This window comes from Nyctibius grandis (genome assembly GCF_013368605.1).
Source record: "Nyctibius grandis isolate bNycGra1 chromosome W unlocalized genomic scaffold, bNycGra1.pri SUPER_W_unloc_1, whole genome shotgun sequence".
NCBI lineage: Eukaryota > Metazoa > Chordata > Aves > Nyctibiiformes > Nyctibiidae > Nyctibius > Nyctibius grandis.
Genome location: NW_027167472.1, coordinates 4156775 through 4182551, shown reverse-complemented (window position 1 = coordinate 4182551; position 25777 = coordinate 4156775). Strand labels below are relative to the sequence as shown.

Here is a 25777-nt window from a genome sequence, read left to right as displayed (position 1 = left end):
TTCGCTTTTCTCCAGTCCTCAGGCACCTCTCCCGTTGCCCACAACTTAGCAAAGATGATGGAGAGTGGCCTAGCAATGACCTCCGCCAGCTCCCTCAGCACCCGGGGGTGCATCCCATCAGGGCCCATGGATTTATGGACGTCCAGGTTGCTTAATTGGTCCCTGACCCAGCCCTCATCAACCAAGACAGATTCCTCCTCTATCCTGACTTCTTCTGGGGCCTCAGGGGTCCGGGGCTCCTCAGTACAGCCTCCAACAGTATAGACAGAGGCAAAGAAGGCATTCAGTAACTCCGCCTTCTTTTTATCCTCTGTCTCCAGGACCCCCACCTCATTCATCAGTGGGCCTACATTGCCTCTAGTGTTGGCTTTACCTGCAATGTATTTGAAGAAGCCCTTTCTGCTGTCCTTGACCTCTCTTGCAAGGTTTAATTCCAAGGAGGCCTTAGCTTTCCTAGTTGCCTCCCTACATCCTCTGACAACAGACTTAAAGGAAGAGAGGAGAGAGGGAGGAAGAGACAACCCAGTTAGCGTTTCAGGACTTTACTATGGTCCACGGTTAGAGCAGAAAGGTATTTTTAAATATGTTACAAACAGAAACATATTTCATGGAAGTGCAAGATTTGCAAACAGTGGCATATTAAGGAGTAGTGTGGCTTCGATTTGGGGCTGACACAGTGCAGCCACGGAGCCAGGGTGCCCCCAAGAGCCTGCGATGTCACTTGCAGCACGCTCACGACCAGTGGGAAGATGCCGAGACAGCAGGGTGCAAGCTGTGCTGCAGCCTCTCCTGAAATGCGCAAGGCCAGCAGGGTCCCCGGGGTTCTCTGCACTCCGGGCTCCGCCATCACTCTGCCACAGGTTTTGTTTCCTTGGCCATTTCCAGCCATGTCAGTATTTCATTCCACTGGATGAACTGCTTGGAGAGATGCATGGTCTGGACATGGCTCTTAAGGAGAGTTGTGGAAACTTCAGGGAAGAAACCAAGGTCAGAGCACAGCCTGAGACTGCCTTGGCAGCCCAATAGCACTGTTACAATCCCGATTCCTTGGGAGAGGAAGAGACCTGGGGTACCAGGCTGTAGAAAGCCTGCACAGACTCAAACCGTACAGGCCTTGAGCCACTGCACAGCACCAAACACCGATGGGAGCCCAGGAAGCACTTCTGAACACTGCGTAGCACTGCATTTCGAGGGGCTTTCTACAGAAAAGAGCAGAGCTCCCTACTCACTGTGGTTTTCAGATGTGTGTCAGCACTGGGATCCTAACATGGCCAGGATTAGCCACTGTTTGGCTCAGGCAGGTCACAGAGACCAGCAGTCACCTGACAGAGATGCCAACATCCAGCTGGCCAGCACAAGCTCTGCACCAGCACACAGGCTGCCGCCGCTCCTTCGTGCCAAGCTGCACTGTGAGCGGATTCAGCACAGAGGTTCTGGATCACAGGTGGCACCCTGCCCTTCCCATCTCAGAAAGGCAGGCAGTTCTGGCCCTCATCTCTGCTCCCAAGAGGAGTATATGACAGGGACACAGGCATCACCATGCCAGAAAGGGCACTGGCCATTAAACCCAGGGCTGGGGATTGCCTGCTTCCAACAATATCTGATGGGATGAGGCAGCCCAGGAGACAAGTAGGCAGTTCAGTTGTGTCATGCCCAAGGCTCAAAGGATACCATTTTGTTGTAGTCTTCAAGAAGCGTCTTGACACTGTCGGTGAGATCTTGATGCCGTTCCTGTGAAGAGGGGAGCCTCAGTGAGTGAGCAATAAATAAGCTGAAGGACATCTGTCCTCCCAGTCCCTGACAGCACAGGGGGAAACTCATCCAAGGCCAGTACTGAGATTAGAGCTCAGGCCCTGGCTGTGGCCATTCACTGCAGCTGGAAGGGTTTCAACAGTCAAGAGAAAGGTTACAGAGAAACACCCAAGCTCATGAAGCACCAAAGTCATGGGCTTTGCACTACTGCCTGCCTCTCCTCAGCACCCATACTTTGCTTGCCCCAGAATGGAAACTCACAGCAAAATGCTGAAAAGGGGCATTAGGCGCTGCCCAGGCGTGCCCAAATGGGAAAGGAAAGGGCAGAGAGACCAGGTGACAGTATCAACAGCCTTCCAGAGACTGGGATGCTGGAGGAGTGCAATGCTTTACCTCAGTTTCTCAGTGAGAGGGGGAATGCAAGCTGGTTAAACCCACCACTGCTTATTAAGTGTCACTCAAACCTCTTGTTTTGAGCAGGCTTATGGTAGGCAAAGCGCTTTTCCAACTCAGACTCAGTTTTCAGAAATCCTGGCTAGTTCTCCCCCCCCCCCAAATTGCTTAAGCCTCTTTAAAACCACAGCATGAATATCCTGGACAAGATGGAAAAAAAAAACCCTGCTATAAATGAGCAATTCAAATAATTGCAAATACAGGGGTGTCAGTACAGCCATTAACAAGTGGTTCCTTCTCCCTGCTAGTCAAGACTGTCAAGAATATTCACGCTACCTGCTGCTGTATGTGGATTTGAGAGAGTTGCTGTAGTTTGGCTGCATGGTCAGGAACCGCTGAAAGCACAGAAGAAAAATCCATTTTGTTTGTTTTACATCACATGGGATTAGTTACCAAAATAAAGACCATTCCTTCTCCATGAGCACATCACAACAGAACTCCACTCACTGAATGCAAGTGTCACATGCCACAAACACACCTTTTATACCATAAAAAGACCCTAGCTACACTGTACATTAAATATCAAATTTATTTGTTAACTGCTTCTGAATGGCATGAGTTAGGGGATGCCTGCACTGAGGGCTACTCAAGAGCTACATCAGAGTAAACTACTTGGATAAATGTTATGGCAAGCAATTAAAAAGGCATCTCTGCCTACACCAGGAGCAGGGATGTTCTGGACATAAAACATCTCATAAGCAGTAGGTAGGAGTGGCTCCGCAGCCTGGTGACCGTACACAGTATTTATTCTTTGCCAAGCCACAGGTCTCTAACCTGCTTCCTAACCTACTCTATCACCTCCTTGGCCTTTGGTGCAGGAGCCACATTTCCACCCCACCAGTGCTGGGTGACAGCTACAGCACTCAGCAGTGCTCTGCATGACATTGCACACTTCTGACAGAGATCAGGCATGGGATGTTAGAGCAGCACGAGGGAGGAGCAGACGTACCGCTAAGTTTGTACCTACTTTACTCACACCAGGTTGCGTGCTTAGCTGTCCTCTCAAGTCTGAGGCTCAAGAAGAAAAAAAAACCCAACAGGATAGGCAGCAGCTTGGGGGGTGGCATTTGCAGCTTAAACTTGCAGAAGAACATGCGTACCTTGGATACTAGCACTTTCCAAGATGGGCTGGAGGTTCTTCACCTGCTCCAGAAGGGCTGCTTGGGAAGGAATAACCTGCTTCTCTGATTGGGGAGGGACAAGAAGGAACATCAGTAAATACAAGACACTGCTTTGGCTTTTCACAAAGACTGGTGAGGTAACTTTGGATTAATGGGTACGAATCAGTTTTCTAAACCATTCACACCTAACACACCAGAGAACAGCTTGGCAAATATAAAGCATCTCGTAGCCAAAGCTAGAACAAAGTCACAAAAACCTCCAACTGCAGACTCTAAAGTCTCCAAGGGGCAAGTGCTCTTAAACAGATCAACCGTAGCCCACCCCTCAAGGGTGGCTTGTCCAACTCCAAACTGATGATCAAAGAGCTGGGACTGACATTTGTATTCCAGCTTCCCTTTTCCAGCTGATCTAGCTATACAGAAAGGGGTTTTTTTTATTATTTTATTTAGACTTTCGTGTTGTTCACCACTGGATTCTCATTCACACCAACTTAAGGCAGGAGAAGCTCCAAGTTTCATTTGCAGACTATACCAATACAAGGCTGAACCAAATTCTTTGGGGCAAAAGAGGATAAGGCTATAAAGTGGTTAATATACATCCAAAGGTCTTCAATTTTTGTCACAGCCTAGAGAGCATTAGAAATGGGGTGAGGAAAACTGTTCTAGCTCCAGTTTTTCTTTTCAAGCTTTTATTAATTCAGGGTTAAACTGATCAATACTAGAAAGATCAGAACTGATAAAACTGCAGCATGGACACACACAGGGGAGCACTAAGGGTGACAGACATCCTTGTACAAACCATCTCTGAGAGCTCTAAAGAGGGTGCCTTGCCATATCTTTACAATTAAAGAAAAGAAATCCATCCCAACCCAGCTTACGTAAAAGACAACTTTTGCAGTACTAAAAAAAAAAAACAAACCAAAAAACCATCATGTCTCCTCTCATTTCGTGCCATACCTGCCAAGATGAACTGCAACTTCATGGCATCTGGAACAGCCATCCTATCAATGTACTGAGGATCAAGGTATTTTGTTACATCTTCAACTAGAGTGAAAAATAGGTTTGGAGACAAGTAGTAGGAGAGATGTTATCACCTTCAGAGGTGAAATTCCCTCCCATGCTATACATCAGGTTGTTTGTAAACACTGCCCATTTAGGGTCATTTTTGTTCAGATTCATTAATTTCTACAGCACTCGAAAACAGGTGACTTTGGAACACTGTGACCAAGAACTTACAAATGGCTCAAGCCAAGTAACTGCTTCGTTACAGACACCTGCAACACTTGCTTTTTATTTGGCTAACAATATTAGAGGTGAGTGAAGTCTGCTTCTTCCTGCCCTTGAAACAAAACCAGGAAATCACCCTCCATCCTTAAAATTATCTACAAATACACAGTTTACATGTTTATACCAAACAGTCACCACAGCTTTGGACCACAACAACCCTCCCTACACAGCCTGTTCCTTCTGTGATACCAGACAGCAAAATTTGGCCAAAAGACAGCTTTGCAAGACAAAGCACCACTCTGGTGTCTGCTCCTGATATTCCCCAGTTCAGAGTCGGCTCCCCAGATCCATCCACCAGTGGCTGTGTGTGATCCTTATCGCTCTCACCACATACCCAGGGGAGAGCTGCTCTACCGTGCCTGAGAAGTCCAAGCATGCAAGAAGCCATTTCAGGAGCTTATGTTCCAACAACCCTTGAGGTCTGCATTTCAGGTAGAGCAAATCACTGTGCCGATGTAGGCTGACATAAAGCAAATAATAGGTTGCAGCAGCCCATTTCCCACCCCCAACAGCTGAGTGGGAGAAGTGCAAGCAGAAATACAACCCACTTGCTTACTTCTCTGCCAAACACACAAAACAAGACCCGAAAATCAAAGGTGCTCACACAGGGAGCGTGGAAAGGATTTTTTTAGAGGAGCAAACACAGGGGTTTCAAGCTTCCCTGCCCCCCCCCCCGACCCAGTTCCCCCTGGGGCCCTTCCCCGAGGCCGCTCACTTTTCTTAAACAGGATTTTGATCCTCTCCCTCTTGCCGACGATATTGCTCAGCGTCACCTGCACCTTCACCAGCTCGTCCACCACCTGCAGGGGCACAAATAAAGGGGACGGGCCCGTTAGATCCCGCCGGGCCGAGGCACCTCGCGCCGGGCCCTCGGGGAGCCAGAGCCGTTCCCCGAGCGCTGCGGGACCTCCCGGCACCTTGCGCGGCCCGCAGGTCCCGTCACCAACACGCTGCTCCAGCTCCTCCAATCGCCACTGCAGCCGCCACAACCCCACCACTCCCGCCGCCATCTTGCCGCCGGCCAGAAAGAGCCGCGCGCCGCTTCCGCCTCGCCCCTCCCTTCCCCGTTATCATGGCTAGGGGCCCCGTTGCTAGGGGCCGCCGTTGCCGTGGAGACGGAGTTCCCCGGGCCGGGAAGGGGTGATGGAGCCGGGAGGGTGGGAAGGGGGAGGTGGCTCTCGGGGAAGGGGGCGGGAGGTGCGAAGCCCCTGTCAGAGGCAAGGAGGGGCGGCTGCAGCTGGACGATGGTGATTTGCACTGCAGAGGGAGACGTGCAGGCTTCCCACTGCCCAGGTGTTTGATCGCTGCTTCATTCCAGCATGATCCCTCAGGAAAGAGGCACTCGGATGTATTAAAAGAAATAGCTATAGCAATCTATGGGCTGTGTGGATGCAGGGCCTTTGAAATCCAGGAGGCTGCTGCAGGCTTTCCCCCAGGCCTCAGTCTGCCTGGGTTCACCTTTCTCCTATCGACCACCACAGATGATGCTCACTAAAAAGCAAGATGCTAATGAATGCAGCAGCCAACCCCAGCCCCACTGCTGCCTGCAATTGGCACTCACAACTACAAGGAGCCCTCAAAGGGATGAGATGAATTCTTGGTAGCAGCATCCATCACAGAGGAAAGTCCAGAGACTTTCCAAACTGTGGAGGGAGAAGTTCAGGAGCCTCCAAAGCACCTTGCAATGTTCCCTGCACCCCGGGGCTCAGCCTGCCGCTGCCCCATCGTGCCCATGTAGCCTCAGCAGTGACAGAGCTGCCCCAGGCTGGAGGGCAGTCTCTGTCCCTCTTGGGCTGCAAGCATGGGGCTGGGTGTTGCACCACCATGCCCCAGGCACCAGGGAACCCCCAGCAGGGGTCCCAGGTCAGGCTCTTAGGTCAAAACCATCTGCTAATAGCAAATATTTCATTAGCATGTCTGGCGATGTCAGCTGCATGACTTTGGGGACCCTCTCTGTGCCCCTTGCCGAGAGCAAAACCCACTGTGCCCTGAAAAAGCATCGTCCTTCTAGATATGTTCCTGCAGGGACTTGTACAGGGCTGCCACGCTGTAGGAGGGAGCTGTGGGGTGACCCAGGGCCCCAGCAACCCCTATGGGCCCCCAAATCTCTCTGGAGGAGCTGTGCAGAGCATTCAGGCAGAAGGAGCAGGCTGAAGCCTCGCGCACTCTGCCTTTCTTTCCAGGGATCAATAGCTGGGCTGTGGGAGAGGCATCCTCAGAGGGGAAGAGCTGTGCTTTGTTCCACAAAGGAGACAATTAGAAACAGCCTTGTTAGCAGAAGTGGCTGGGGGCTGCAGCAGGGGCTGGGGGCTGCGCACAGTGCTGCTCTGTGTTTAGAGGGTACTGGCTCTACTGTGGCCTGTGCCCAGAGTGGTGGGAGATGCCCACAAATACGCAAATCCCCGTGCTAGAGAGTTACAGATAACCCACCCCCCCCCAAGGTGAGAAATTCAGGCAGTCCTGGGACTCAGGCACTCGGAAGGGCTTTAGGGTTGGAGGACATCCACCCTTTAGGGTCCCATCCATCCCGCAAGCCTTGGAGCAGGGCTGAAGCCACAGCACTGGCTGCCCGCAGCCCAGCATGGTGCATGGCAAATCTGCCTCCTGCTCCTTGGGGCTGAGAGGAGGGCTCTGACCCCGTCCCCATCCCTGGAGCCTGCAGTGGCATGCTTATGCCATGGACACCTGCCCCCAGCCTGGTGCTGTGGCCAGATCCAGTGCTTCTGCTAGGCTGGATCGTTCCTGCATCCCTCTGTCTCCTCCCTCACGCTCAATTACAGTCCCTGCAGAGTGCAGGAAGCCGGCATCGATCAGGGCTGATTACTCAGGTGACAGCAGCTGTGTCCTCGAGCCCCCTGGGGAGCATGGCAACACACATCACCCCCTGAGCTGCGTAACAAGTGGGGACGCGGGTCTGTATGTGCCCTCCCAGCTCCCTGGGGCCCTGGTGCTAGATGAGCTGTGGCCAGTGCTGCCCGGCAGTGACAGGGGACACGAGACCCCAGTTAAGGCTGCATTGATCCCACTCCAGCTCCACTTGGTGGGCTGTGCCGGGGCTGCAGGAGCTCTGCACTGGGGCTTAGCTGTCTCGCACACGTACAGCCCTGGCACCCCTACCCCAGGGCCTGGTGCAAACACCCCGGGCCCCCCTTGCAACCTGGGGTGCACACAGACACACTCACAAACACAGACACACAGGGAACCCCACTGCAGCCTGATACACATATGCATTCACACTCATACACAGAGGGAACTTCACTGCAGCCTGGTGCACACACTCACAATCATGTGCACACACACACACACGGGGAACCCCACTGCAGCCCAATGTGCATACACACACACACAGGGAACCCCATTGCAGCCTGGTGTGCACACACACACACTCACACACAGCTCCCTCCTACGTTCACACCCCCCCTCACCCTCATACCCACGTACAGGGCCTCACTGGCCGGACCCGGCCCGGGGCAGCCCTAGGGCGGGCGGCCCCGCTCCTCTGCACGGCCCCCGTGTCCCCCCCGTGTCTCTGCCACGAGGCCGGGTCCCGGGTCGGGCAGCACCGCGCTGCAGCACCCTGGACAGCGCCCGCGCCGTCCGGCTTGGCTCGGGGGTCCCGGGGTCAGGGCTGGGGCTGTCCCCGGGGATCTGGGGCTGTCCCCAGAGGGCTGGGGAGTGTCCTCATGAGCGACCCCTGAAACAGGAGGTTCTGTCCCCTTGGGTGCCAGGGACCTGTTCTCATGGTTGCCATTAGCGAGGGTGTCTGTCCCCATGGGAGACCCCTGTGCCTCCTCATACGTATGGGTGGCTGCATGTGTGTGCAAATGCATGTGCATGTGTGAGTGATGGAATGTGTGTGCAAGTGTGACTGTGTGTGAGTGTGCATGCATGAATGCATGCCACTGAGTTTGTGTGAGGGAGCACAAGTGATCTGTGTGTATGTGTGAAGACTTAGCTGCTTGCATGCTTCCATGCTTCCCCATGTGCACCTATATACACATCCGTGAGCACCCATGTGTGTGCCTGTGTCTCCCTTCCAGCTCCAGTTGGGTCATCTGTGCCCTCTGTGGGTGCTGCCTGGGTGCCAGGCTGGCCCAGCACCTCTTGCATCTCACCTGGTGCAACCTCACAGCTCCATGACCATGGTCTTAGTGGCCCTGCAGCCATGTCCCTTGCCCCATGTCTGGCACAGGCAGCCTAACGGTGTCCCCCACCCATGGCTGAGCTGCTGCTGGGCAGCTTGTGGGGCCAAGCAGCCCCACGGCCTGGCTGGCATGGCTGGATTTGGTGCTCAATCTGCTCCAGCCCAAGCTTGAGGGTTTTGGTGGGTGCAGGGCACCTGTTTGCACTCCAGAGCCCCCAGAAACTGGGTGACCCTGTGCTGGAGGCAAAGGTGAGGCAGGCTGTGAAACCTCAGGCACTATAGCTGCTACCCCAGGGTGTCACAGGCTGTGGGGGTGTCCTGCACCCCCAAACTGTCCCCAGTCTGGGCACTGGAACTTGGCGGGTAGCACCATGTCACACATACCACCCTCAACACCAGTTTGGTTCAGCAGTTCATTTCCTTTAATAGATACACAGAGTCACATGGCCGCGGTGGGAGTGCCGGGGGGAGCCTGGTGGCACCAAGCCCTGGCCCCCCATGCTGAGGTAGAGGTGAGCTCGCCTGCTTTGTCACCCAGGGGTGCGAGTGGGTGGGGGAGGTGCTCACCCAGCCCCAGTGAGGTAGTTTGGAGTGCCTGGCACAGTGCCCCGCACAGAGCACTCCATCTCCCTGCCCCCTGGCTGGGGACCCTGGCATCTGGGTGGTCTTTGGTGGTGGGGGGCACTGCTGGGCCTCCCTGCCCTGCCCCCACCAACAAGCTCCTCCCAGTGCACAAACACCACCCTTTGGCATTAAGCCTCACCCCCAGCCCCACCCCAATAAGCTCCACCCCCACTTAATAACCTGTCACATCTCACCACCTACCAGTCCCACCAGTTTCCCCAGTATCTGCCCCTCAGGGTGACCCCCCTGAGCTGGGGACCTGGGGGGGCTGAGGTGCCCCCAGCGCAGGGTGGCTGGGGGGCACCCAGGACCCTGGGGGTGTCTCAGGGTGGGGGCAGTGAGCCCAGGCAATGCAGAAGGGCTGCGTAGGGGGATCTGCAGTGTGTAGAGGATGCAGTGTATAGGGGATACAGTCTATAGGGGCTGCACTGTGTAGGGGCCACAGTGTTTGCACTGAGGGTGTGCAAGGGGATGTATATGTGGGCACCAAGGGTGTGTATAGGGAATGCAGTGTGTGCATTGGGGGTGCATATAGGGGATGCAGTGTGTAGGGGATGCAGCATATGCACTGAGAGCATGTATAGGGAATGCAGTGTGCATAGAGATGTCTATAGGGGAGGCAGTGTGTAAGAGATGCAATGTGTGCATTGAAAGTGTGGCAATGTGGAGGATGCAGTGTGTGTATCGAGGTGTGTATAGGGGCTGCAGTGTGTAGGGGATGCAGCATGTGGGGCCCGGGGGTGTCCCAGGCAGCAGGGCAGGCAGGAGCTGTACAGGGGAGTCACTTGGGGCAATGCCTGGGAAGGATGGTGCATGTGTTAGAGGGCACGTGTGGGGAAGGGGCCCCATGCACGGGAGTAAGGGACGAAAGGACCCACATGGGTGCTCACAGCCTTGCACGGACACAGCTCAGTATTGCAGCAAGAGGCATCTTCAGGTTCCCCATCCTGCCTTGGTGGCCCAGCTGGGTCCCATGGCTCAGCCTCCCAGGCCCTGGGGACCCCCAGCTGCTTTCGGGGTGGGGGCATCTCCCCTATGGTGAGGTGCTGGTGAGAGTGTGGTTGTGCGAGGGGGCTGGGAGCAGGGGGTTCGGGGCAGGCACAGGGTTTGGCCGGCTCTGGGTGCTCCTTCCACCGGGCGCCAGGGAGGCCGGGGGCCGGTGGGCGAACAGGATGCCTGGGGAGCAAGAGCAAGGGGGTTAGGGCAAACCCAGGATTTGGGGTTCTGCTCACCTGGCCCCCAGCACCCAGGCTAGGGAGGGTGGGACCAGCATCCCTGGGGGCTCCAGCCCCCTGGGCCGCCCTCCCCATCACCCTCAGTGCCTCGCTCAGCCCAGCTGCTCTCACTCACTTGGGGCAGTCCACAGGGTGGCCTGGGACCATTTGGCTGGCAGCCCCACATGATGATTATCCCTGACCTTTCCAACTTGTTAAATATTTACGTCCTGAAGGAAAAGCCATTTATTTTAACTGGGGATGTCTCAGCGAGGCAGGCAGGGAGCTGGGGGGCACGCGGTGAGCTGCTTAGCCAAGTAGGTGCACGCCAGCACCCCAAAGGAGCCTCTGCTTCAGCAAAGCACCCCAACATCTTCCCCTGCTCCCAATGCTCCGCTCTGCACCCAGCCAACCCCTGTACTCATCCAGAGACCCTCTGGGCACACCGGCATCGGGGTGACCCCTAATTCAAGCCCTGTTTGCAGGACCCCATGGAGGGGGATGACCCCAGGTGCCTTTTTGCACCTCAGCCTGAGTCAGTCCGTCCATCCATCCATCCCCCACTTTGGTCCTCCTGGGGGCCAATTTCCAGCCTCGACGACCCCCTCCTTCACCTGCTCCCTTTCCCCAGGCCCTGCCACTTCATTACGATGGATTTTATAGTAAAGACATCAGATTGAAGGAAGGACTTGCTGGCCAGGCAGTGGCTATAAGTTATTGGATTTCCTGGCCACAATTACACAGGCCAAGCAGCCCTTCTATTTACCTGTGTAGACAACTCCATTTATTTCTATTGACATGTTGATACTGCTAATGCCGTTGGTGGACAGGTTCAATGCGGTCTCCTGTCTGTCATCTGGGGAAAGGAAATACCAATATGAGCGTTAAGAGAAACAGAAACAAGAACCTGTCTGAGAGAGAGAAGTGGGGCCCTGGCCTCTCTGGGCAGCCCTGCTCCTCTCTGGCTGTGGCAGCTCCCTCCTGGGGTGCCAAGGGATGGGGTGACCCAAGCTGGAGAGTTGCATCCCGCTACCTCAGTTGGAGACCTTGATGTTCATGGGGAACTGGGAGGCCACGGCCAGGAGGTTGTGCTGCAGCGCAAGTTGCACCAGCCGCTGCTGCTCCTCTGCCGTCAGGGCCACCTTCTCTGGGAGTTCCCCTGCCTCCAGCTTCTCCTGCAGCTGCTCCAGCACCGCCGCCTGCGAGGCGGCTGCCACTTGGGCTGCTGCAAGGTGGTGGCTGGCCAGTCCCACCAGGATAGCAATGCTCCCCGGCACTGGTGCCGCCAGCACGCTGTCCTCCACAACAACTGGGAGAGCTCAGTGGGTCTCCCCGTCACCACCCCACCTCGCCGTCCCCAGCCGGTGCCACCTCCATCCCAGTAGCAGGGGTGGGCTACCACCCCCAGCATCTGGGCTTGGTTATTCTCCAAAGTCAGGAGAAATAAAGCTTTCTCAGTCCCAGAGAGGGACTAAATGTACAAAATTGTTCCTTTTTTCCCCAAGCAAAAAGGGCAAGAGCAGCTGGGGAACATCCCTGCTGCTGGAGTGGTGCCCATCCCTGGGGGAGACGCCCGCTGTGGGGCAGCCATGGTCCTCACACACCTTTCTTAATTGCATGCACTTGGCCAAGCTGGCCGCAGATGTGCGTGGAGATGCTAAGAGCCGGCAAAGGCATTTTGGGGGAGCCCAGCAGGGTTGGGGTACCAGCCGGCGAGTAGTTGAAGAGTGCCGTGCTGAAAGTCTGCCTCCGTCCCTCCCGCCGGTTGCTGTCGATGGCAGCTTGGAGCTCCCTGGGAGAGCTGAGTGCCCGCTTCTCACATTCGTAGGGGTACAGGTACTTCATGTATCTGCACAGGGAGAGAGCCAGGATGAGACCCAACATCATGTGCCTCCCAGCCATCCCTGCGCTGAGCAGGGACTGGGGTGAGGATGGCATCTGGGAAGGGGCAGAGCTCTCCATCCCCCTTTGGGGCATCCCATGCTGCACCCCGGTGGGGGCTCTGGGACATCTGAGCCAGCAGGTGCCCCAGGGTGCCGCCACCGCCAGGCTCTCACTGCGTGCGGAGGGTGAAGGCGGCGCTGGTGATGGAGGTAGGTAGGTTGAGGCCCTTGGTGATCTCCCGCCAGATCTTCTTGTTGATGACTTCAACCAGGCCACCCTTGTCCGTCACCAGCCGGTAGAGTGTGTACAGGTCCAGCACTTGCTTTGCCATGATGGGGATGCGGTTCACGGGTGTCCCTTCCAGCCACACACAGGAGAGAGAAAAGGGTGCAGGGTGAGTCCACGAGGTCCCTCACTCCCTGGGAACACAGCCCCTACCTTGTCCCCACCGCCACTGCAGGTACCAGCTGCCCCCCAAGGGGAGACCCATCTCTCTGTGCCCGGGTAAGCACCCATGGACACAGGGGGTGCAGGTAGCACCCCAGGGTACATGGGAGAGCAGCGCCGTGCCTGTGAACGGGGCAGACCCCAGCATGCTGGCACAGGGTCCCCATCAATGGAGCTATCGGTGGGGCAGGGGGCCAGGTACGCTCTCAGCTGGGATGTGGAGGCTCGGCAGGCCAGGCAAAGGGCCTCCTCCAGAGGCCCTTAGAGAGGGTCTCCCCCCCAACTCTTAGAGCTCCCTATAGAGAATCTCCCCCCAAAATCTCTCAAAAGCATCCTAGAAGGATTCTCTCTGTTATCCCCTTTCAGAGTTCCATAAAGAGAGACCACCCCCTAAAGTTTATAGAGGGACTCACCCTATAACCCTCTCTGAAGAGGGACTCCTCCCATAACCCTTCTGGAGAGACTCACCCTATAACCTCCCCATGGAGAAATTCTCTCACTTAAAAATCCCCCTCAGAGACCCATAGAGAGGGACTCCCCCATGAGTCCCCAGAGAGACTCCCCACCCCACAGATCCCCCCAGCAGCCCCCTGACTTCTTAAAGGCCTTTGGCACCTCCTCCCAAATTCCCTTCAAGTGCCCCCAATAGAGATCCTGACCCCTGGCCCCCCAGCATCACCCCCCACACCGAGGTCATGGGGCAAGGGGACATGGGATCATCAGGGCTCTGTGAGCCCAGCATGGACCAGCATGGTCCCCACAGCCACTGGGTCCTTTTACAACCCCCTCCCCACTTTCCCAGCACCCCCAAATAGCCCCATAGCCTTGCTCTGCCCCACAGCACCTTGGGGCAATGGTCCAGGCAGCGGCTGGGGGCTGCAGCAGGGCAGAGGAGGGACGAGCATCCCATCCCATCCTGTCCCACCCTGTATTTATTCCTCCTGCAGGGCAGCAGGGTATGGGCAGTATCAGAAAGCTATCCATTTGGCTGGGGGAGGCTGTCACGGCCACGCTTCGTCCCTCAAATGAAGCCGTCACTCACTGCTGTCCTCCAGCATCCCTAATTTATGGCCCCGATATTGGCTTAGCTTCTTTGCATAAGCCTGAAAAATGAGCTCTTTTTATTCCTTTACTGAGTTTATTTAACTTTTTTTTTTTTTTGTGTCTGTGTTGTTCACCCAGTCGGGAAGGGGAAGAGTTTATCCTCCTGGGAAAAAGGCAGAGATATCGACTAAATATCTGTCAGCAGTCCCTCACCAGCCCTGCCCAGGGGCTACTGGCACTGGCTCCCCATCACCCCAGCAGCTGCTGACAAGTTTGCAGGATCTCAGTCCCCGATCAATGGCTCACGGACTTCTTTTCTCTTCCCCCCTCCCCCTGGCCATGGCAGCTAATGAAAGCAGCTTGCCATTAATCTCGGGGCCACATGGGGCAGGCAGACAGTGCCCATCCTGCTGACAAAGGGACCTGTCTGTGTCCCTGCAGAGTGATGGCCCCAGCCCTGGCCAGAGCGAGAGGCACAAAAGCCCAGGGAGATGCTGTGACCGTTGTGGTGCTGCAATTAGCTCCTTGATTGATTAATGGCCCCGTGTTATCGGCAGGGCCCTTGGCTCAATGAGGGGATGAGGGGGCCCTGCAGACTCCTGGCAAGCAAATGCAGAAATAGTCCCCCTACATCCCAGCTCGCCACTTTCGGGAGTGCCACAGAGGTTGGGGCATGGGGACAATGTGCCCCACTACCTGCACCTCATGTCTGTCCTGGCGATGACATCACCCCCATCTCATCCCTGCTCCCCCAGATCCCTTCCAGCAGTCACCTCCATGTGCCACTGGGGCCGAGTGTCTCAGTGCCATGCCATGGGGTCCCCAATGTTCCCCCCAGTGGGGCTGTCCCCAACCCATTTTTCAGTCCCGCTAATTTTCCATCCCGCTGACAAATGCCAGTGCCAAAACTGCCCTGACAGACAGCAGGGGGGACGTGGCCCCTTTCATTAGGGCTCACCCCGGAGGCATCGATCCCCCCTGGCCTGCTGCCACCCCAGGGACACAGCCCAGCAGCACCCGCGCTAGCTCGTGGGTTCTGCTTCTCATCCAGCTTCCGATGGCCCCTGTCACCCCAAGGACCCCCGGGATGCTGTCCCTGTCCTGCAGCCCCCCCCCCATCCCCTTTCTCTTTGCTACCCGTCTCAAAAATCCCTCACTCCTCCAACAGGCACGTACACACCTGACTGCCCTCCCCTGGGGGAGGCATAAGGCAGAGAGGATAGGAGCAGGACAGCTGGGTGCAGAAGGGTGAGGAGCAGCATTGCAGGGAAGCATTGGACTCCCTCCCTCCTCCCCAAACCACCAGGCACTCGCTTAATTAGCCCCAGCCCCAATGGTGAGGGAGTTAATTAGCTCTGGAGAGAGAGATAATGAAGCTGCTCTGCATGAATCTTGTAGCTGATGGATGTTGGGCGGGGCCAAGGCAGCACTGATGATCCTGCCTGTTCCCTCCAGCCCCTCACTGGGGCCAGGGGGACCGGGGGGGGGGGCACCTGTGGGGCAGTACCCAGCCCCCCACCTCCAGCCAGGCTCCAGCATGAGCCCCACAGCCACACCAGCCCCTGTGGTACAGCCTCAGGTGACATGAGTTTGTGGAGTCTCAACCCAACCCGAAAGCCGGTCACTGCTGCCCTGTGGGTGGGTGGGCACCCTCACCACCCTTCCCATGGGCATGGCTTGGGGGCAACTGCCCCTTTCTGCCCACCCTCGCCCCGCACACAGCCAGCCCTGCTGCTCCCACACCCCCCCAGCCTTCTCCCATTAATTAGCTCAGCATTAACCTCTGCCTAGGGTTTATTGGCTATCGAGTGGCATGTTCATTAATTTACACACCGGCAAAAGGCTCTAATTAATCCAGCCAGCCACACGCCCACGCTTGGCAACTTTTAATTGTCGCAAGCCCGGCTGGGGAGGGCCAACGTTAAAGCATTTATCGAGTCCCTGGGAGCTGGTTTGGCCCCCATGCTGATAGCAAAGATTTCCAATGCATCTGGGCCAGCTGGTGAGCCCTTAACCCCTGGGTGCCCGTCACTGGCCAGATCGCTGACCCCGCTCCTGCAGCATCAAGGGCATTGCTAAGAGGATCCTCTAATGGGCATCCCCACCAGGCACTGCTAATGGCCAGTGCTAACAGGCATAGCTAATGGGCACTGCTAAGGGCATCCCCATCAGGCATCACTAAAAGGCCCTGGAAATGGGCACTGCTAATGGGCATCATTAATGGGCATCCCTGCTGGGTACTGCTAACAGACATCACTAATGGGTTTTGCTAACAGTCATCGCTAAGGGGCATCCCCACTGGGCACTGCTAGTGAGCATCCCTGCTGGGCATCACTAATGGGCATCACTAACAGGCATCAGCAATGGACATCACCACCAGCCCCATCTCGAGGGGCCCAGGGAAGCCCCTCCAGCCAGCAGGCACCCCGTGGGGGGGGTCTGCCTGGGGCAACAGGGGACAAATCTGCAGGGTGTGAGTTTGTGTGAGTGTATGCATGTGTGCGTGCACACTGACCCAGGTGTGCACGTGTGTGTGGGATGTGGTGTGTGCATTTGAAGGCACCCATAAGGACAGGGAGGGGGGAGGCCCTGCAGGACCTGCCTGGGGGGCTCACAGAGACCTGCAGCAGCTCGATGCCCAAGTGGCCCTGCTGTCAGCCCCCTCAAGCAGCTGGGGCAAGGGTGCCAGCAGCGCCCACCCCAGCCACCAACCTTTACCTCTCTTTTTCATGAAGCCGAAGAGGTCGTCCAGGAACTCCTTGCGTTTCGGGTCCTCATCCAGTTCATAGAGCTGGGGGTGGGAGAAAGAGGGGTTAGCGCTGCCGGCACATGTGGGCACGTGAGGCGGAGGGGGTCAATGCCAGGATCAGGGCCCCTGCTTGTGCCAGGACCCGGCATCACCCCTGGCCTCACCTGCCCACTCAGCCAGCAACAAGAGGCTCTCCCTGCACCACAGATGGGACCCCCCAGCACACCTTCTGTGCTGGCAGCGCTGGGCTCTCCCTGTGCCCGGGGGCTGGTGTGGGCTGCCCATGCACCACTCACTATTTTGCAGCCTTGCTGCGGAAATGCTGCGTCTGTGCCTCAGTTTCCCTGCCCCTCGCCTTGCTAGGTGAAGGGACGATGGCGTTTCAGCCAGGAAGATGATGCCAATGTAGATGGAGCAGCAGCAAATCCCAGGCCCCCAGGTAGATACCCGGGACCGGGATGCTCAACCCTGCTCTGGCTCAGCAGCCTCCTGGCACTGCCCAGTGCCGGTTTTCACCAGGTCCCAGCATGGGCTCAGCATCCTCAACCACAGGGATGCGCATCCACCCATGCGGGGGAGATGCTGGTCCCTTCCTGGGGCAGGGCGAGCTGGCAAGGCCATGGTGCTGGGTGCTGGCGAGGGAGCCATGTGCGACGGGGCTGCCCCACGTGACAGGAGTGACAGGGCTATTGATGACCTGATAAGCACGGCCTGAGCCGTGTCACCATGAGATGGGGCGTAATCGATGGCCAGGGAAAGCTCAAGGCACCTCCACAAAGGGACATGCTGCCAGATCCTCCTCCCTTGGCCGGGCATGGTGTGGGAATATAATGGAAGATTGGTGAGGAGGATTGTAAACACACTCAAGTGACTTGCACCTGAGGTGTCAAAAACCACATATATCATACTAGTAACTGTTGTTTAGTCTTGTGTGCTGGACAAATAGAACATCTGCATTCAGATAACATAGGCCTGTGATAAGACTCAGAGCACCTAATTGTTCATGCCTGAGATTCCTGCCCTGCTGTGAGAAAGATCAAAGCGCAGTGGAAAACTGCCGCCTGCAAGAAACCCCTAATATACAGGCAAAGGCAGCAGGCCCGGAATCTCTCGCTCTCTCTCTAGCAGGAACTAAGCTCCGTGGTGCCTGTGTCCCTGCTTGCGTGCCTTTGCCCCGGGTGCTGCTTCGGAGATCCCCCGGTTTGCGAGGTAACGGGAATAAATTTGCTCTTTGCATTTTATCCGTGGTCTTGTGGCTGTTCCTGAGTCCTGCCTGTGTCGGCTCACACACATGGGGACCCCAAATCCATCTTCCTCGGCTGTGCACGGGGACCAGGGTGTGAGCATGGCAGTGACACATCCCTGCAAGGCACAAGGACTTCCCACAGCGGGATACATGTGCATGCGTGCAAAGCCAGATGTGCGTGCACTGTGTGCAAGTGCATGAGCACGAAACCACGTGTGCAGCACCGTGTGTGCAGACATTGGTGCATGTATGTCCCAGCAAGTCTGTGGGTGCACCAACGCGTGTGCAAGCCAGTGAGCATGCACATGGTTGCACAGATGCACACGTATGGCTGTGTGGATACTTATGTGTGTTGGATGGACGCAGCTCCAGACACACGGACACGACCTCCCAGGCTGAGCTGAGGGATGGCACCGGGGAGGTGAGCACAGCCCCTACACCAGGGACATGAAGCGCCAGCTCTGTGTGAAAGCTGGGGCTCTCCTGATTCCAGCACAGCGCCTGGGTGATCATGACAAATTGGAGCCTGCCAGATCGATGGCCCAGCAGTAAAAGTCAGAGCATATGAAGGAAAATTTAGCACCAATTGAAGGTGCTATAGACACATATTCGTCCCAGCCAGCCTGTCAAGAATTTAAAGCCATTGAAAAGAAACAAAACTCAGCAGTCCAGAATGGATTTCCAAAACATATACAAAGACATGCAAGTTGGAAAACAAAGTCAGGCACAAAATAGAGATCGTTTAAAAACAATTGTGCTGGGAAAGGCCGTTAAAAACCAACAGAAAGGGTGCTCCACACAGCACATCCTTCACCAGGCAGATAAAGGGAGCTGGGCTGTGGGGATGTGTCAGGCTGTGGGGATGTGGGGATGAGGGGACATGGGGACGCACAGGGATGCGGGGATGTAGGGATGCTCCAATAGACACCCCATGGTGTGTCAGACAGACACATCTAACACATCTAACACAGTCCCTCATCTAACCCATGGGTGCCAGCTGCAGGTCCCTCATCTAACACAAGGGTGCTAACTGCCTGTCCCCTAACCTAGTCCACAGGTGCTACTGGCCTGTCTCCCACCACACCCATGGGTGCTGACTGTCCAGCTATGAGCCGCTCCATGGTGCTCCCTGTCTCTTCTTCTCACTGCAGGTGCAATCTACCCATCCCCTCCTTGCAGCAGGGTGGTCTCAGGGTGCACTGACCCCTGGGTGCCAGTGCCCTGTCTCTCCCCTCCACCACAGTGCCCCCTGCCCTGCTCTGCACCCCCTCCCCATCATCCGCCCTTTCCCAGGAGTTCCTCAAGCCATCGATTATGGTAACTAGGTCAGGCTCAGAGCAGAGCTCCAAGGGGGGGGCTGCTTTGATTTCTGCCACAGGAAGGCTGTATGAGCCAGGCTTTGCCTGCATTTCCCTGCCTGTCCCTGCCTGCAGCAGGGCTCCCACCCCCACTGCTCCATGCCAAGCCATTTCCATCCCTGTACAATCTCCTGGCTTGGGAAAGCAGAAGCAAACCCCTCAAAACTGGCAAATGCTGCCCATTCCAAGGCAGGGTGAAGCTACCACCTTCCTGGGGGATCAACCCAGTGGGTGGGCTCCTGCACCCTGAGCTCAGCAGCACCCAAATCTCCGCCGGGCCCCCAGGTGCTGCTCACATTTCTGCTCCCACCAAGGCAGGCAGGATCCCACCCAGCACGTACCGCCACCGACTCCAGCCCCCAAAACAGGTGAGACCTCCAAGTGCAGGGATCTGTTTTTCCACCATTTATTAACCTCTAACCTTTTACCTGCAGGGCACCGAGATGCAAAAACACATTACATCAAATGGGGAACAAAGGTCGACTTTTAAGCAGAGACAAGAATGGAGCCAAGTAACAGAGGACACGCCAGCAGGACCCTCGGGTGCACTGGGGACACAACAGGCATCCAATGAGATTTGGGGATGCTCAGGCTAGAGAGGAGGTGGGTTTAGGGGATTCTTGCTGATGGGGGATGGGCTGGGTCCCAGCAAAGGCTGGCTATGGGATCCAGGCGTCACAGCTTCACAGGGGTGGCACGGGGGTGGCATGGGGGGTGGCATGGGGGGTGGCCTGTCACAGCCTCCAGGCATGGAGAGACCCCCCCAGACACCCCCAGCCCTGGGGAAGGAGCCAGCTCCATCCCCTACCCAGGTCTCCTGGCCCTGCCACTCACCCTCCTCCTCCTCCTGCAGGGTGGGCACTGCGGTACCTTCCTCCCTTGCTTGGGGACACACAACCCCACATGAGTGTGCACAACCTTGTGTGAGTACACAAAACGTGATGTGATGAGTCAATGGCTCCATGTCTGGATGGAGATCAGTGACAAGTGGTGTCCCTCAGGGGTCCGTAGTGGGACCAGTACTGTTAAATATCACACAGAATCACACAGAATGTTAGGGATTGGAAGGGACCTCGAAAGATCATCTAGTCCAATCCCCCTGCCGGAGCAGGATTACCTAGACCATATCACACAGGAAGGTGTCCAGGCGGGTTTTGAATGTCTCCAGAGAAGGAGACTCCACAACCTCTCTGGGCAGCCTGTTCCAGTGTTCGGTCACCCTCACCGTAAAGAAGTTTTTCCTCATATTTATGTGGAACCTCCTGTGTTCCAGCTTGCACCCATTGCCCCTTGTCCTGTCAAGGGATGTCACTGAGAAGAGCCTGGCTCCATCCTCATGACACTTGTCCTTTACATATTTGTAAACATTAATGAGGTCACCCCTCAGTCTCCTCTTCTCTAAGCTAAAGAGACCCAGCTCCCTCAGCCTCTCCTCATAAGGGAGATGTTCCACCCCCTTAATCATCTTCATGGCTCTGCGCTGGACTCTCTCTAGCAGTTCCCTGTCCTTCTTGAACTGAGGGGCCCAGAACTGGACACAATATTCCAGATGCGGCCTCACCAGGGCAGAATAGAGGGGGAGGAGAACCTCTCTTGACCTACTAACCACACCCCTTCTAATACACCCCAGGATGCCATTGGCCTTCTTGGCCACAAGGGCACACTGCTGGCTCATGGTCATCCTGCTGTCCACTAGGACCCCCAGGTCCCTTTCCCCTACACTGCTCTCCAACAGGTCTGTCCCCAACTTGTACTGGTACATGGGGTTGTTCTTGCCCAGATGCAGGACTCTACACTTGCCCTTGTTATATTTCATTAAATTTCTCCCCGCCCAACTCTCCAGCCTGTCCAGGTCTCTCTGAATGGCTGCGCAGCCTTCCGGTGTGTCAGCCACTCCTCCCAGTTTGGTGTCATCAGCGAACTTGCTGACAGTGCATTCTATTCCCTCATCCAAGTCATTAATGAATATATTGAATAGTACTGGTCCCAGTACCGACCCTTGAGGGACTCCACTAGATACAGGCCTCCAACTGGACTCTGTCCCATTGACCACCACTCTCTGGCTTCTTTCTTTCAGCCAGTTCACAATCCACCTCACTACCCAATCATCCAGACCACACTTCCTCAGTTTAGCTGCGAGGATGCTGTGGGAGACCGTGTCAAACGCTTTACTGAAATCAAGATAGACCACATCCACAGCTTTACCATCATCTATCCACCGGGTTATGTCCTCATAAAAGGCTATCAGGTTGGTTAAGCATGACTTCCCCTTGGTGAAGCCATGTTGACTGCCCCTAATGATCCTCCTATCCTTGATGTGTCTAGAGACAGCACCAAGGACAAGTTGTTCCATCACCTTTCCGGGGATGGAGGTGAGGCTGACCAGTCTATATAGTTCCCCGGGTCCTCCTTCTTGCCCTTTTTGAAGACTGGAGTGACATTTGCTTTCCTCCCGTCCTCAGGCACCTCTCCCGTTCCCCACGACTTAGCAAAGATGATGGAGAGTGGCCTAGCAATGACTTCCGCCAGCTCCCTCAGCACCCGCGGGTGCATCCCATCAGGGCCCATGGATTTATGGATGTCTAGATTGCTTAATTGGTCCCTGACCCAGCCCTCATCAACCAAGACAGACTCCTCCTCTATCCTGACTTCCTCTGGGGCCTCAGGGGTCCAGGGCTCCTCAGGACAGCCTCCAGCAGTATAGACAGAGGCAAAGAAGGCATTCAGTAACTCCGCCTTCTTTTTATCCTCTGTCTCCAGGGCACCCACCTCATTCATCAGTGGGCCTACATTGCCTCTAGTGTTGGCTTTACCTGCAATGTATTTGAAGAAGCCCTTTCTGTTGTCCTTGACCTCTCTTGCAAGGTTTAATTCCAAGGAGGCCTTAGCTTTCCTAGTTGCCTCCCTACATCCTCTGACAACAGACTTATATTCCTCCCAAGTGGCCAGCCCCTCCTTCCATGATCTGTACACTCTCTTCTTCCACTTGAGTTTGCCCAGCAGTTCCCTGTTTAACCATGCAGGTCTCCTGGTACCCTTCCTTGACTTCCTACCTGTTGGGAATGCTCTGCTCTTGAGCTCGGAAGAAGCAGTCCTTGAATGCTAACCAACTATCTTGGGCCCCCTTACCTTCTAGTACCCTGTCCCATGGGATTTCCCCTAGCAATTGCTTGAAAAGGCCAAAGTTGGCCCTCCTGAAGTCCAGGGTTGTGATTCTGCTAGCTGTTCTGGTCCTGCCACATGAGATCCTGAACTCCACCATCTCATGGTCACTACAACCAAGGCTGCCCTCAAGCTTCACCGCTTCAACCAGACCCTCCTTGTTAGTGAGGATAAGATCCAGCAGCGCTCCTCTCCTAGTTGGCTCATCCACCATTTGCATCAGAAAGTTATCATCAATGCACTGGAGGAACCTCCTGGACTGAGGATGGCTGACTGAGTAGGCCTTCCAGCAAATATCAGGGTAGTTGAAATCCCCCACAACAACCAGGCCCTGTAATTGTGAGACTGCTCTCAGCTGCCTGTAGAAGGCCTCATCAACCTCCTCATCCTGATCTGGTGGCCTGTAATAGACACCCACAACAGTATCACCCCTGCCAGCCTGCCCCTTAATTCGCACCCACAAACTCTCAACTCGCTCCTGATCCGCCCCTGGATAGAACTCAATACATTCTAGCTGCTCACTCACATAAAGAGCAACTCCACCACCTCTCCTTACTGGCCTGTCTTTCCTGAACAAGACATAGCCATCCATGACCACATTCCAGTCATGCGAGGTGTCCCACCAAGTCTCTGTAATTGCCACTAGATCATAACCCCCTGACCGAACACAGGTTTCTAACTCATCCTGTTTATTCCCCATGCTGCGTGCATTGGTGTACAGGCATTTCAGGGAGCGAGCTGAGCACACCGATTTCACCCCAGGGGGATGGGAGGCCTCCTGGTCTACATCAATACTAGAGCATTGCCCCAGTGGTGCAAGCCCAGCTACTACCCCATCCCCCTTCGAATCTAGTTTAAAGCTCTCCGAATGAGCCCTGCTAATTCCTGTCCCAGATCCCTTTTGCCCCTACGGCATAAACCTTTCCCATGTATTACGGTCACGCCTGGTGTCTTATAAAACCAGGCATTATCAAAGAACCCAAAGCCCTGCCTGTAGCACCAGTCTCGTAGCCAGGCATTTATGGAGAGAACCCTACTATTCCATCCCACATCATCACCCAAAAATGGAAGGAAGGAGGAGAAAACAACTTGCGCCCCAGACTCTTTCACCAACCGTCCTAGGGCCTTGAAGTCTTTCTTCATCCCCCTCAGACTATGGGATGCAGCTTCTTCCCCACCTGTCTGGAAGATCAGCAGGGGGTAGTAGTCTGTGGCCTTCACCAGGTTGGGGAGTTCCCTGGTGATATCCCTGATTCGGGCTGGCTCCAGGTAGACTGCAGACCTCCCTGTGATGAGGGTCAGCTCTGCATATTGGGCCCTCAGTTCCCTTTAGGAGCGAGTCTCCAACCACTAAAACTCTTCTCTTCTTCCTTGTGGAAGAGGTTGCTATATGCCTGTCAGGTTTTTCTGACTGTGGTGGGACCTCTGATATAGGTTGCCTCTCCACCACATCCCCATTGGACTGGCTGTATTCCACCAGGGCCTCATATCTATTTCTCAGAGGCACCTGGGGAGGCGAGGTAGGCAAGGAGGGCATTCACCTTTTGCCATGACCATAAACTTGCCTCCACTCACTCCTTTCATTTAGGTTATTGTTTTCCACCTGAGAGGGGCAGAGTACAGGGGTCCCTCGATCCTGGGAGCTATCTGGCAGGTGCTCCCATTTTTGTTGCAGGGAGGGCAGAGCCTGGCTCCACCAGTCTATCTCCATTTCAGCCTCCCTAATGCTCCTAAGCCTTTCTACTTCGGCTTGAAGCCTTTCAACCTGGCTTTGCAGCTGTGCCGCTCGGCCGAGCAGATCATCTACCTGCTCACAGCGCACACAGCCCCCTGTTACCAGGGAGACGCTGTGGCATTCCCTGCAGCCTGTGACTTGCACAATTGCCTCCTTCCGTGGGAGCTCTGTCTGGGTTCCCACATCCATTTTGGTCTTCTTCTGATGGGTGGAGACCATTGTTCTTTCACTGAGCTGGTAAATACCTCCTGGTGACACCCCTGGTTCACAGCTCCTTGGCGCCTTCCTTGCCTGCCCTGCTCGTGCGAACTGCCCTGTCATCAATGACATAGACAGTGGGATTGAGTACACCCTCAGCAAGTTTGCAGATGACACTAAGCTGAGTGGTGCAGTTGACACACCTGAGGGATGGGATGCCATTCAGAGGGACCTTGACAGGCTTGAGAAGTGGGCCCATGTGAACATCATGAGGCTCAACAAGGCCAAGTGCAAGGTCCTGCACCTGGGTCAGGGCAATCCCTGGTATCAGTACAGGCTGGGGGATGAAGGGATTGAGAGCAGCCCTGTGGAGAAGGACTTGGGGGTACTGGTGGATGAATAGGTGGACATGAGCTGGAAATGTGTGCTCGCAGCCCAGAAAGCCAACCATATCCTGGGCTGCATCACAAGCAGTGTGGCCAGCAGGTCAAGGGAGGTGATTCTGCCCCTCTACTCCATGCTGGTGAGACCCCACCTGGAGTACTGTGTCTAGCTCTGGAGTCCTCAGCACAGGAAAGACATGGACCTGTTGGAGAAGTTCCAGAGGAGGACCACAAAAATGATCAGAGGGATGGAACACCTCTCCTATGAGTAAAGGCTGAGAGAGTTGGGGTTGTGCAGCCTGAGGAAGAAGAGAAGATTCTGGGGAGACCTTATTGTGGCCTTTCAATACTTAAAGGGGGCTTATAAGGAAGATGGGGACAGACTTTTTGATAGGGCCTGTTGCGATAGGACAAGGGTGTCCTGGTTTGGACTAGGACAGACTTTTCAGTTAAGTTTCTTTTAAGTGACTGTACTTTCTGAAGTTGACTACACACGCTTGTGGCCGTGGAAACTAGGGTCCCTGTTGGGTCTATTAGAATCATAGAATCATAGAATTGTTTTGGTTGGAAAGGACCTTTAAGATCATCAAGTCCAACCATTAACACAGCACTGCCGAGCCCACCACTAAACCATACAGAATCAATCAGGTTGGAAGAGACGCCCTGACACCACCCTGTCAACTAGACCATGGCACTAAGTGCCATGTCCAGTCTTGTCTTAAACACCTCCAGAGATGGTGACTCCACCACCTCCCTGGGCAGCCTGTTCCAATGTCTAATAACCCTTTCTGAAAAGAAATTCTTCCTAATGTCCAACCTGAACCTCCCCTGGTGAAGCTTGAGGCTATGTCCTCTTGTCCTATCGCTAGTTGCCTGGGAGAAGAGGCCAACTCCCACTTCACTACAACCTCCCTTCAGGTAGTTGTAGACTGCAATAAGGTCACCTCTGAGCCTCCTCTTCTCCAGGCTAAACAAC

General features: G+C 55.3%; 2 protein-coding genes across 2 annotated transcripts in view; both read right to left on the bottom strand.

Annotated features, from left to right (window-relative positions):
• Positions 1-526: 526 nt before the first annotated feature.
• LOC137677112 (dynactin subunit 3-like) lies at positions 527-5638 on the bottom strand. The gene is made up of 7 exons (XM_068424302.1): positions 5531-5638; positions 5329-5413; positions 4284-4370; positions 3306-3389; positions 2482-2540; positions 1672-1731; positions 527-936 (listed from the first exon to the last, which is right to left on the bottom strand). The coding sequence occupies exons 1-7, from the start codon at positions 5621-5623 to the stop codon at positions 847-849; spliced, it is 558 nt and encodes a 185-aa protein (XP_068280403.1). The 5' UTR covers positions 5624-5638; the 3' UTR covers positions 527-846.
• Positions 5639-10414: 4776 nt separating this feature from the next.
• LOC137677128 (AT-rich interactive domain-containing protein 3A-like) overlaps positions 10415-25777 on the bottom strand; it is a 33814-nt gene continuing 18451 nt past the window's right edge. Inside the window, 6 exon segments of the mRNA XM_068424315.1 lie at positions 10415-10557; positions 11362-11451; positions 11629-11893; positions 12198-12444; positions 12653-12836; positions 16689-16761. Coding sequence (XP_068280416.1) covers positions 10415-10557; positions 11362-11451; positions 11629-11893; positions 12198-12444; positions 12653-12836; positions 16689-16761 — 1002 coding nt within the window.